Here is a 14171-nt window from a genome sequence, read left to right on the forward strand (position 1 = left end):
TGATTACCTGAAATTCAACCTGGCATTTTGACACTGTAACTAAGTGAGCCCAAGATAGTCCCACCCTACAACTGCTGTCTTGGTATAATTATTATTATTATTATTATTATTTTTTTTTTTTTTACTTATTTATTTGAGAGAGAGAGACACAGCAAGAGAGGGAACCCAAGCAGGGGGAGTGGGAGAGGGAGAAGCAGGCTTCCTGCTGAGCAGGGGAGCCCAATGTGGGGCTCAATCCCAGGACCCTGGGATCATGACCTGAGCCGAAGGCAGACACTTAGCCATTGAGCCACCCACGTGCCCCTGTCTTGGTATAATTATTAAAAGCACCTTTTCCACTCCTACAGTAACCTAATTTGGGTGATAAATAGTAATAATAGGGTTACACTATGTAAAATGAAATTTATCTCTTACTCTTTTCCATTCTTGAGTTTTACCCTTACAAAGATTAACGTTTAGTGACATTACTGATTTTGTCACTGGCTAAACCCCAAGCCCTAACCTTCATTGCTTACCTACTTATATTCTATGACCTCTGTCCCACAGTCTTCCTTAGCTCTTCCTTCTAGCTGATCTCTTAAGTGAGACAAAAGACCACAAGGCATAACATCCTGTGAGGGAAACCAAAAACTAACCCCTCAAGCAGTAACTGCCCCGATGAGGAGCTCCCAGACCACCCAGGCCAGTTTGAATTCAACCCCAGACTTTCATGGGCACAGATGAACCAGAGAAGGACTAACAGTTACTTTAGCTCATTTTAACACTAAGATCTCTGCCCAAGGAAGAACACAAGCCTTGTTTATGTAACACACAATGTATATAACAAGCAATGTTTCATTAAGATGCGTGCTTATGCCTACTTCCATATAGGATGAGAAGGCTAAATACTCATCCTAACCCTAAATAAAAGGAATCCATTCACCTTTGCTCAGGGAATCACAACTTTGGAAGTTATTCCGTGATCTCTTTATTTGTTGCAAATAAAATCCTTTGTGTGAAAATTACACTTGATTTAATGTCTATGGCTCTGCAAGGGGTGAACTTATGAGAGTTCAATTTTAATTTGATTAATGAGCAATGAAATTACCATTTAAATTATAATTTAGGAGGTCTTTCTTTCTTCTGCTTTATCCCTTTTTAAAATTTTAATCAACTGGCGGTTGCAGATTATTTCCTCAGTGTATCTTAGATCAGTTCTTCTGTTTCTTTACCACTGCCATCACCTATTTCAAAGTTTCATCAAATCTGGTCTAGATCACTTCAGCTCTGGAAATCAAAATCCAACCCCTACTCTTACCCCCAACCGTTCAGGGCTTGCAGCAGGATCGATTTCCTCCATAAAGCCTTAAATCACAATAATCTAGTCTAGAATTATCCCAGATTTTCCCAAATTGGAGTTATTAGACACTGTGCCATTGAGCCATATGCTTGCTGCTCCTTGTTCACTTTCTGGTCTATATATGTATGTAAATAGATTCCCCAAGTTTAAAAATGACCACATCTACTAAGTATGTGCCAATCACTGTACTAATACTTAAATAAATTTTCAGTTCACAATATTCCTAGCAAAATTGATTTACTGTCCTAATTTTAAACAAGAAATAAGTTCAGAGATGTGAAGAGACCTGCCCAGGCTAAAGAGGTAAGAGATAAATTTCACAGCATCTCTGGGCCAAAGTTCTTCCAGAGGGCAAATTCAAAGTGTAACTTACTTCACATCGCTGTTTCTCAATATTCACATTACTAAAATTATAGGAATCCTCAAATGTTGACCAAGTACTTCTCAACTTTTTATATATTTAATTTGATCAGCCAAATTATAAAATTTTTAAATGATATATCAACAGAATGCTTAAAAAAGGGTCACCTAAAATTTAACTTGGAACAACAAATGCAGCCAGAGCTAAGATTTTAAACTTAAGCTTCATTCTAGAAAAACTTTTAATGTTTCTTTTAGTTGTCAAGTTGTTCACTGAAAGCTACAGAGAGCTACACAGATCAATTTTCCAAAGAAAATCTGTATTACTACCCTCTGAATACTATTCTACTTCTTTTTTTCTTTTTTTTTTTTTAAAGATTTTATTTATTTATTTGACAGACAGAGATCACAAGTAGGCAGAGAGGCAGGCAGAGAGGGAGAAGCAGGCCCCCTGCTGAGCAGAGCCTGATGCGGGGCTCGATCCTAAGACCCTGGGATCATGACCTGAGGTGAAGGCATTTCATTTCAAGTTCATTTCAACCTGAACTATATTCTTAATGGCTAAGGAAAATAAAACTTCTTTGAAGGAAAATAGTTTTGACTTTCCCGTTTTTTTAAAAGCCTTTTGGAACTTTAGGAAGAATATACTTTTTCTCTTAAAGTTAGTTCTGTCCTGTATTCAAGATGATTAGTTCACATGGTGTATTAAGAAACATGTCAAAAGAACAAAGTGCTGTCAGGCCAAATTTGGTTTGAGCCAGTAAATGAAAAATCTATTTGCATGAGGTACTGAGAAGCAGCAACATATGGTGGTTAGAAGCATGCACCAGACTGCATGACTTTAAAAAAATTCTTTAACCTCTGTATGTCTTATTTATTTACAAAACTGGGATAGTAATAGTTATTATTTCAAAGCCCAAGACATGTTGAATATTTGGTAACTATTAGTTGTTATTTTTCTGAATAAGATGCCTACAAATTCTGTAATGACAGTAAAACTACCTGAAAAAATTCCAGAGAACAAAAAAAGTAGCGCAGTCTCAAAAAAAAAATGTGTCTAGAAATATAGAAATGTGTCAAAGAAATATAGATACACATATATTTGCTTATATAACTGCAGTATCATCAACAGGCAGGTACTATACCCTTTAAACAAGTCAAACTATGCAGCATCCAAAGTGAAAGGCCCCATTTTCACACTCACTAGGATGATGATTATAAATCAAAAGGACAGATAATAACAAGTGTTAGCTAGAACACAGGGAAATGAAAACCCTCATACATTGCTGATGAGAATGTAAAATGATATACAGCTGATGATGAGAAGCAGCCTGGTAGGTCCTCAAAAGGTTACACATAGAATTATGGATGACCCAGCAATTTCACTCATAGGTATATACCCAAAAGAAATAAAAACATGTTTACATAAAAACTTGTAAAGAAACAATCATAGCAGCATCATTCACAACAGCCAAGATGTATAAATAACCTAAATATATATCTGCTGATAGATGGATAAATAACTTGTAATATATCCACACAATAGAGCAATATTCATAAATAAAAAGGAATGAAGTGCTGATACATATTACAAATATGGATGAACCTTGAAAATATTAGGCTAAAGAAAAGCCAGATACAAAAGATTATATATTATCTGACTAAATTTATATGAAATGCCTAAAATAGGCAAATCTATAGAGAGAAAGAGATTAGTGGTTTGTCTAGGGCTTTCGGGAAAGGGAAGAGTTAGGAAGGAAATGGGGAGTGATAGTTAATTGATATAAAGTTCCTTTTTGGGCTGATAAAAATGTTCCAAAATTGATTGTAATGATGGTGGCAAAACGCTGTGAATTTATTAGCAACCATGAAAATGGGCAAACTGTATGTAATATGAATTCTATCTCAATAAAGCTGTTATTAAAAGTTCATTTAAGAAATGATGAAGAAATCAGAATCCTTGCACACTGATGGTCAGAAAGTAAAATGGTATAGCTACTATGGAAAACAGTATGGATATTTCACAAAAATTGAAAAAAAACAAAAACAAAAACTACATATGATCTGGCAATTCTACTTCTGGGTATTTACCGAAAAGTATAAAAACCAAGACCCTAGACAGTTAATAACACTCCTATGTTCAGTGCAGTGCTAGTCACATAGCCAAGATGTGGAACAGTGGAAACAACCTAAATGTTCATCAGTAGGTGAAGGATTAAAAAAATATATATACATGGTATATACACAATGGAATACAATTCAACCTTAAAGAAAACTCTGTAATATGTAACAACATGAACTTTGAGGACATTATAGTAAGTGAAATAAATCAGTCACAGAAAAACTAATACTATGTGATTTCACTTACATGAATTTTATAAAATAGTCAAATTCAAGGAATCAAAGATTAGATTGGTGGTTGCCAGAGACTGAAGAGGAATATAAAAGGCTAGTTACTAATTAAAGGTCGTAAAGTTTTAGTCAAGCAAGATAAATAAGCTCCAGAGATATGATGTATGACACTGTACCTACAGTTAACAATAACATATTTTATAATTTTAAAAAAATCTGTTGACGGTTGATCTCATGTTAACTGTTCTTACCAAAATAAAATTTTTTTTTTTTAAAGATTTTATTTATTTATTTGACAGACAGAGATCACAAGCAGGCAGAGAGAGAGAGGGAGAAGCAGGCTCCCCGCTGAGCAGAGAGCCCGATGCGGGGCTTGATCCCAGAACCCTGGGATCATGACCTGAGCCGAAGGCAGAGGCTTTAACCCACTGAGCCACCCAGGCGCCCCCCAAAATAAAATTTTTAAAATAAAAGCGAATAGAACTTTTGCACTTAACAGGTACATTTACATTCAAAAATGTCAAGTAAATAGAATGAAATATCTGTACTAAAGAAATCAGATGCTGTCATTAAAATATTACCTCCTACTATTGGCAACCTAATTCGACTTTTTCCATACATAGAGCACAAGGAAAGAAAAACAGGGTTTATTATATCTGGCACAATTTGAAGACTAAAAATACCAATTTTCAATCTTGTGTCATTTTCTTTACATGAACACTTAAAAATAGCTTTCCAAGTGTTAATCTTTAAAAGTGAAAATAAGACACCATATGATCATTATGATTATGTACAGATAAGCTTCATCGTCACTCACATTAACCACATATTTTAAAAAAGACACTTTTACTTTCTTGCTTTAGCATACCAGACTTCCCACAACCATATCTCACATTCTCCATCAGTTCCCAAGTTTCTGAAACTAAACAGTCTGTTTCAGAAATACTGACCTATGTATGACTTAACATGTTTTAGAGTTCTTAGCTAATGATTTGGCACTTAATTATATTTTTTAAAAGATTTTATTTATTTATTTGAGAGAGACAGAGCATGAGCAGGGCTGAGAGGGAGGGGGAGAAGCAGACTCCCTGCTGAACATGGAGCCCGATGTAGGACCAGGACCCTGGAATGTAGGACCAGGACCCTTCCATCCCAGGACCCTGGAATCATGAACTGAGCTGAAGGCAGACACCTCACCAAAGTCAGCCAGGCAATTTCTAATTAATGTTAAGCTTCCCATCTTACTAGGAGTTTTCTCTAGGAATTTGTTTTTAAAACTTCTTACTGCATGGAGAAGGAGAAAGAAAGCAACCAGGCCTAACTTCCCTGAAAAGCTCTCCAAAACAAAACAAAAATAAAACCCTTAAAACAATCTGACAGACAAATATTAAGCAAGTAAAATGAATAGGCTAATTTGAAATAAAGCTTAAAAATTTAAATTAACTTGGGGCACCTGGTGGCTCAGTGGCTTAAAGCCTCTGCCTTCGGCTCAAGTCATGATCTCAGGGTCGTGGGATGGAGCCCTCCATCAGGCTCTCTGCTCAGCAGGGAGCCTGCTTCCCCCCACCCCCTCTGCCTGCCTCTCTGCCTACTTGTGATCTCTCTCTGTCAAATAAAATCTTATAAAAAAAATTTAAATTAACTTATTGGGGTATTTGTGATCCATCAATATGCAGTATTAGAACGGTAGATTGTAGAATTAATTAAGCTATATGGGCTTGCAAGGGTAGGGGAAGGTAACTGCCCAAAACACTGATCATGTGCCCTACTTCCTGTTATGATAGCTGAAGAGCAATTTTCAGTAGAGAAGGCAGTTAAAGAGACTGTCTCAAATTTAGAGGGCAAAGTAGACATTTCTGCCCTCTCTGAGGATCTTTACATGTCCTTCATCACATGAGTTAACGCTTCACTTATTAGAACAGAAAGTAGGGTACAAAATATCAGCACTTACCCTCTTCTACCTTTCAAGCCTAGATAGTTTAGTAAGTCCACTCATCTACTTAGAAAGGTATCTGAACTCACACAACTAATTTCAAAGTGGCTCCTGAAGTAGGTTTCTCAAATTGCTGGTGAGAGCAGAATCTTAACTTGGTTACCTTAAGTAACTGTTTTCCGATCGTTGGGCTCATCTTTTCATCCACCATAAGAATTACAATTCCTCTATCATCCATTCCCCGCCTTCCAGCTCGACCAGACATCTGAATGTATTCACCAGAAGAAATCTGGGTGAACATAATTAAAAATCCAGAGTTTAGGAGAAAACCTGGTGAAAAATATATTCTTAAATTTTTATCACAAAATACATAAGCACAAGTTATGAATTCCAAAAAAGTAAATATGACTAAAAACATCAACTTTTAGGGGTTTAAGTAAAAACACAAAAATGCAAAACACTTAAGAAGAATGTTATAAAACTAAATTTTAGCTCCAAAATGATCATATACACCAAAGGTACAGGGAAAGAATGTTAATTCACTGACATAAAATATCTTTGACCCAGATGTTGTGGAAAACAGTAAAGTCTAAAAGAAAGCAAAGAAGGAGTCAAACTCTACAAAATACCAATTCTGACGTGATCATAATAGAATTTCTTAATCTGCAAAATGAGATGAATATAAAATAAACTTTTTTTTATTTTTAAAGTATAATTCTCTTGTTTTCTTGGTATACATTCCTGGAGTTCAGTAGAAACCATTCATTGTTAAGAAGAACGTAGTCAAAAAAGATTAGTAAGCCTTTTCAGGGTGACATTCAATCACTGAGACACCAGGCAAAGTTTTATCTGTAATGCTTCTGTACTATTCTCTGAGGGAAAGGGTCTACAGTTCTCAGATTCCCAAAACATACCTGACACAAGAAGGTTAAGCTACAAGGATGCATATTACTGATAGCATCAAAAACAGACTTAACAAGCTGGGAGAAACAAAGGCACTAGAAAAAACAACAAAGCTAATCCTAAAAAAGATCTGAAAAGAACATTTCAAAAAGGCAATGCAACAGAACCTCAACAGGGCCCAAGGGCATCATTACAACATTATGGGACGTTATGGTTTTTAAGTTTAATAATATGATACTGAATCATCAAGAAAAGATTGCCTTTTTTTTTTTTTAAAGAAAAGATTGCTTTCTTAAGTTCAATTATCCACTATACTCTGCAGACTTACTCTACGGTTCTCAGGATGCCAAGAAGTATGTAAAGTCACAAAAGACTTATTTTCTTAGGCATCAATTTTATTCAGAGAATTAAGTAATTTTAAACTGATAGATAACATAAAGATTTTTTTTTGAAGATTTTATCTATTTATTTGACAGAAAGAGAGAGGGAACACAAGCAGGGGGAGCAGGAGAGGGAGAAGCAGGCGCCTCGCTGAGTAGGACCCTGGGATCATGACCTGAACTGAACGCAGACGCTTAACAACTGAGCCACCCAGGGGCCCAACATAAAGATTTTTTAAATTTACATTATTTTAAAATGTAAAACCTGAAACTATTAACTGTGTTATAAATAGGAATCACATTCTACATGAATTAAATTATTAAAAGTTCATTTTTTTAAAAATTTTATTTATTTGAGAAAAAGAGAGTAAGAGAGAGAGCATGAGAGGGGAAAGGGTCAGAGGGAGAAGCAGACTCCCGGCCAAGCAGGGAGCCCGATGTGGGACTTGATCTGGGGACTCCAGGATCATGACCTGAGATGAAGGCAGTCGCTTAACCAACTGAGCCACCCAGGCCCCTAAAAGTTCCATTTTAGAAAGTTATAGGTTACAGAAAATTTTTGAAGATTGTAAAAATTTCTAAAGACAAATGGCAGCTGCCTCACTGTATTTGTATTTTCTCTTTTGTATAGCAACCAAAACATTTTAAAATAAAACAAATCAAGAAAAAATGCTTTGCCTTTACAATTCTACCATGAGGGCTTTTCAGTGTTTTGATTATTAGTAATTACCGCCAGCAACTTATCTGTGTACGAAAGAATCACCACTTTCAAGGATTAGATTAACTGCAGAATAGCTGGCTACTTAAAAATGTCTCCCAAATACCAGTTTAACCGAGTCTTTGCCTTGTCATGGATACTCAAAGTAGAAATTTATTTGCTTTTCATCCCTGTGAAGCTCCACTGTCAACCTAGTAAATACCCATGTGCAGTTGTTTCTCAGTTTGAGGACTGCTTTCTCTAATGAAGCCTTTCATGACCCCTCTTATATAAGCGACTTTTTTTTTATTTTAATAAACACATAATGTATTTTTATCCCCGGGGTACAGGTCTGTGAATCGCCAGGTTTACACATTTCACAGCACTCATCATAGCACATACCCTCCCCAACGTCCATTTCCCCACCACCCTCTCCCGTCCCCCCTCCCCCCAGCAACCCTCAGTCTGTTTTTTGAGATTGAGTCTTTTATGGTTTGTCTCCCTCCCAATCCCATCTTTTCATTTTCTCTTTTCCTACCTCCCCCCAACCCCCCCCACCTTGCATCTCCACTTCCTCGTATCAAAGAGATCATATGATAGTTGTCTTTCTCCGATTGACTTATTTCGCTAAGCATGATACCCTCTAGTTCCATCCACGTCGTCGCAAATGGCAAGATTTCATGTCTTTTGATGGCTGCATAGTATTCCATTGTGTATATATACCACCTCTTATTTATCCATTCATCTGTTGATGGACATCTAGGCTCTTTCCAGTTTGGCTATTGTGGACATTGCTGCTATAAACATTCAGGTGCACGTGCCCCTTTGGAGCACCACGTTTGTATCTTTAGGATATATACCCAGTAGTGCAATTGCTGGGTCGTAGGGTAGCTCTATTTTCAGTTTTTTGAGGAACCTCCACAGTGTTTTCCAGAGTGGTTGCACCAGCTTGCATTCCCACCAGCAGTGTAGGAGGGTTCCCCTCTCTCCGCATCCTCGCCAGCATCCGTCATTTCTTGACTTGTTATTTTTAGCCATTCTGACTGGTGTGAGGTGATATCTCATCGTGGTTTTGATTTGTATTTCCCTGATGCCGAGTGACGTGGAGCATTTTTTCATGTGTCTGTTGGCCATCTGGATGTCTTCTTTGCAGAAATGTCTGTTCATGTCCTCTGCCCATTTCTTGACTGGATTATTTGTTCTCTGGGTATTGAGTTTGCTAAGCTCTTTATAGATTTTGGATACTAGCCCTTTATCTGATATGTTGTTTGCAAATATCTGTCAGTTGTCTTTTGGTTTTGTTGACTGTTTCCTTTGCTGTGCAAAAGCTTTTGATCTTGATGAAAACCCAATAGTTCATTTTTGCCCTTGCTTCTGTTGCCTTTGGCGATGTTCCTAGGATGTTGCTGCGGTTGAGGTCAAAGAGGTTGCTGCCTGCATTCTCCTCAAGGATTTTGATAGATTCCTTTCTCACATTGAGGTCCTTCATCCATTTTGAGTCTATTTTCGTGTGTGGTGTAAAGAAATAGTCCAATTTCATTTTTCTGCATGGGGCTGTCCAATTTTCCCAGCACCATTTGTTGAAGAGGCTGTCTTTTTTCCATTGGATATTCTTTCCTGCTTTGTCGAAGATTAGTTGACCATAGAGTTGAGGGTCTATTTCTGGGCTCTCTATTCTGTTCCACTGATCTATATGTCTGTTTTTGTGCCAGTACCATACTGTCTTGATGATGACAGCTTTGTAATAGAGCTTGAAGTCTGGAATTGTGATGCCACCGACTTTGGCTTTCTTTTTCAATATTCCTTTGGCTATTCGAGGTCTTTTCTGGTTCCATATGAATTTTAGGATTATTTGTTCTATTTCTTTAAAAAAAAAATGGATGGGATTTTGATAGGGATTGCATTAAATGTGTAGATTGCTTTAGGTAGATTAGACATTTTCACAATATTTGTTCTTCCAATCCATGAGCATGGAATATTTTTCCATTTCTTTGTGGCGACCTCTTTTTTTATGCTTTATCCTTCTGTACATACTTCTCAGAATCCATAATACAACATTTTATTGCACATCTGTCAATTTTCATCTGCTACTAAGTTTCTTTAGAGATTGGGTTTAACAAAGTTTAAATTTGGTAATGTTACTAAATCTCTGGATTAAGAATTTAAGTTCTACCCAAAGTCACCATTTTACCTGCAATTACAACTTTCTCTCCTTCCTTCTGCCTTAGAAAAAATATGTGTGAACCTGTTAAAATTTCTGTTTTAAAACTGAAAGATAAAATAGCTGCAAATGGAGCCAATGCAGATTTGGTACCTTAAATACCCTAAACTTTAAGAAATGAACATTCTAGATATATTTAAAATGCTTTGGGGCGCCCGGGTGGCTCAGTGGGTTAAAGCCTCTGCCTTTGGCTCGGGTCATGATCCCGGGGTCCTGGGATTGAGCCCCGCATCGGGCTCTCTGCTCCGTAGAGAGCCTGCTTTCTCCTCTCTCTCTGCCTGCCTCTCTGCCTACTTGTGATCTCTGTCAAAAAAATAAATAAAAAATCTTTAAAATGCTTTAAAGCACTCATAAATCATCTACACACTTAACCCTCATCATCAAACTCTTTCACCGAGGGAGATTTTTGTTTTTAGGTTAGCCAAAAAACAAAACAAAACAAAACAAAAAACCCCAAACCCGAACAGATAGAAATGACGGCTCTGAAGTTAAACCTTGATGAACTTGTTTATTGATTCATGTGTAAGTTCCTCAGTATTTAGAATTGAAAATCTCAAAGATTATGTAAGCCCAAATCACTTTAGGTAAAACAAGTAAAGATAAAAATTATTCCAATTATAGTAATTATTTTACTTACCCATCGGAAATCTTTCCCATCGAATTTCCGGGCATTTGTAAATAAAACAGTTCTAGCTGGCATATTAATTCCCATAGCAAAAGTCTCTGTGGCAAATAAGGCCTAAAGAATTGAAAAATATGATTAAACATGTATTTTATTAAGCTGAAATTAGTTTTGTAATTTCAAGTATAAACATTAATTTTAAAATCAGTTGTTAATGAAACAACGCAAAAATAAGACAACATTCTAGTTCCAGATGTAATTCAGTATTTATATATAAAACTACCAAATAATATCTAATGTCCCTTGTATCCCAGAAATATTTTAATTCTGGGAAAACAGTTTTTTTTAATTCCAGTGGTGGTAACTTAAAGAGGATACTACTGATCTAACGAACAAAGCATGAGGCTGTAGATTACTTTTCTAAACACTGAAAGTTACATTTCCTGCCTTTTTGACTGATGATGCAACAGTTTTAGAGCTACCCTCAGGATCTCTGAGGGGAAAACAGCATCAGTGGCTAAGCTCACTGTTAAGATCTTACCAACAAGAAATTGACTACACAAATAATTGGCTTAAGCACACAAAGGTGTAAATATATACAAATAAAATAACTTAAGTACTATTAATCTAAATTTTCACTAGTAAGGAAGAAGATAAAAACATCTTTTATTTCATCAACTCAATAAAAAGCTATACTAAAAAGAATGAAAAGTTACACATATGACAAAACTGGATAATAACATGGGTAGTATAATTTTTTTCTTTACAAAGTAAGTCAAGAATTATTTGTATGTTTGCTAGTAGGTACTCCTGAAAGGAATGACGGTCTTTCATTTTTTACTTTATTTACAATTGTTCTATTTGACTTTTACCACCACCAAGTATCACTTACGTTTTTCAGAAAAGATTCTTTAAAATGAGCCTCAACAATAATCTACAAAGGAACTCCAAGAGGGCCTTACCAGGACCTAGGTAGAAAGTCACTAGTGACCAATTCTTGATCTAAAATATCTCAAGTATGTTCTTTAAAATGAGTAAACTTCTTTTAAATATTCTATTTAGTGCTCAGATTCTCATGATAAGTCTCTGATTTTTAAAATTTTAACCTGATTTTAAATAAAATCATTTATAAATCATACATAGGCTTAAGACTACATTCTGAAGTTTTTTTTTTGTTTGTTTGTTTCTGATTTTTAATGCCCCATTTCTGAGTATGGATATCAACATAAACTTTAAAATTAAATTAGACGGTCTGTAGTTTAAATTAGCACATCCTAAAAAAACCTCTTTTTTATAACTACCAGCAATTCTCCTTGTCTTCTCTAATCGTTTTATTCTGTATATAGATGAGTCCACTCATAGAATCAACTCCACTTTTGAAAACTAAATAGCACCTTTGCAAAATTCCACACTGTGTAGTGTTACCATTTCTTACTTTTATTACTGGAAAGGAAACCAATGATATTTTACCTATAGCCAAAATGTATGAAGTAATAACATGATACATAAAAATCAAATTGTTGGGCACCTAGCTGGCTTGGTCGATAAAACATGCACCTCTTAACCTCAGGGTTGTGAGTTCATAGGCCACATCGGGTGTGGAGCCTACTTTAAAAAAATAACAATAATAATAACTTTCAAACTATTCATACAAAACAACTCGAAGACATAATAAATAAAATCATACCTTTATCAATCCTTCAGAAAAGAGAATTTCTATAGTTTCTTTCAAAATAGGAAGTAAACCGCCATGATGAATACCAATTCCTCGCTTCAAAAGAGGAAGTACATGTTCAACCTGTGATTGAAATATTTTTCAGTGATGTATGAAAAAGGGAAATAGAATACGTTAAAAAATAAACAAATTAAGAAAAATGGGCAATGAAAAGCTGTTTAAAGGCATGTTATAACTTTTCAGAATAAAAGCCAAATCCAAACCCATATTCCCACAGATTAACTCAAAACTCAATTCTGCCCTAGCTTCCCTTAATATGAAAAATACACTTTAAATAAAATTCATATATGCACTCCTGCCTCAAATTTTCCAGCATCACTTCACCTTGCCAACTACTAAAAGAAATGAGGACAAAGTATACATTTGCACAAAATAAACTTAGTATTAACCAGCTCCAACTAAAAATAAGTAAGTATAAAGCATACTTAACATAAATATGTACTTCATCTAAAAACAAATGAATTACTGAAGAGTTCATCCTCATTAACACTTTACCAAATGCAATTACATGTCTACTATTAGTTTTTATAAAAAGCTAGGATAAAAAAGATGTATAAAGACATGCCTTAGCTCTCAAATACTACTAATTCAGCTGGGAAGAAAAATTACAAGATCTTATAAGTTAAACAGTATTTTAGGGCGCCTGGGTGGATCTGCCATTAAGCATCTGCCTTCAGCTCAGGTCATGATCCCAGGGTCCTGAGACTGAGACCCAAGTTAGGCTTCCTGCTTAACGGGAAGCCTGCTTCTCCCTCTCCCACTCCCCCTGCTTGTGTTCCCGCTCTCGCTCACTCTCACTGTGTGAAATAAATAAATAAAAACCTTAGAAAAAAATTTAGACAGTATTTTAAACACTGAGAAGCAGGGGTGCCTGGGTGGCTCAGTCAGTTAGGCACCTGCCTTTGGCTCAGGTCATGATCACAGAGTCCGGGATCCAGCCCCATATCCCACTCTCTGCTCAGCGGGGAGCCTGCTTCTCCCTCTCCCTCCACTGTTGCCCATTTGTGCTTGCTCTCTCTGTCAAATTAATAAGTAAATAAATAAAATCTTTTAAAAAAATAAAAAATAAACACTGAGAAACATGCTATTGTCTTTTTATCATAAATTCTTTACATATGAGAGTAATTATTTGGAAGCAGAATATAATCTCTCAACTTTCTTTTCACAAAACAAAATTTTCATGTCTTTAGATCACATTACAGCAGTTCTCAGGTTTGGATGCACATTAGAATCATCTGGAGAACTTCTGAAAGATTCTAATGACCACAAAACACATCTGACCAATTAAATCAGAACCTCTGGGAGTGGCACCCAGTCCTCAGTATTTTTTAGAAATCCCCAAGCAATTCTAACAGCCGAAGAAAAAATTCTCTGGAGTAAAAAGTAGAATAGACATTAAATTCCTCACTGAACACAGAATTTTCATTAGATGTTTTGTTTGGCAGACTTATGAATTAATAAATTTAGTGACTCTGAGGTGCCTGCGTGGCTCAGACAGTTGAGCATCTGACTTTTTTCGAAGACTTTATTTATTTGAGAGAGAAGGGGAGAGAGCACAAGCAGCAGAGGGAAAAGGCAGAGGAAGAGAGAGAAGCAGATTCTCCACTGAGCAGGGAACTTGACATGGAA

General features: G+C 36.0%; 1 protein-coding gene across 1 annotated transcript in view; it reads right to left on the minus strand.

The window, feature by feature from the left end:
• The window catches only part of MTREX (Mtr4 exosome RNA helicase), a 119460-nt gene that overhangs the window by 74368 nt on the left and 30921 nt on the right, over positions 1-14171 (minus strand). Inside the window, exons 13-15 of the mRNA XM_080803307.1 lie at positions 12495-12605; positions 10823-10924; positions 6148-6273 (exon numbers count right to left, since the gene is read on the minus strand). Coding sequence (XP_080659433.1) covers positions 6148-6273; positions 10823-10924; positions 12495-12605 — 339 coding nt within the window. The remainder of the gene's footprint in view (positions 1-6147; positions 6274-10822; positions 10925-12494; positions 12606-14171) is intronic.

Source organism: Martes martes, assembly GCF_963455335.1.
Source record: "Martes martes genome assembly, chromosome: 5".
Taxonomy (NCBI): Eukaryota; Metazoa; Chordata; class Mammalia; order Carnivora; family Mustelidae; genus Martes; species Martes martes.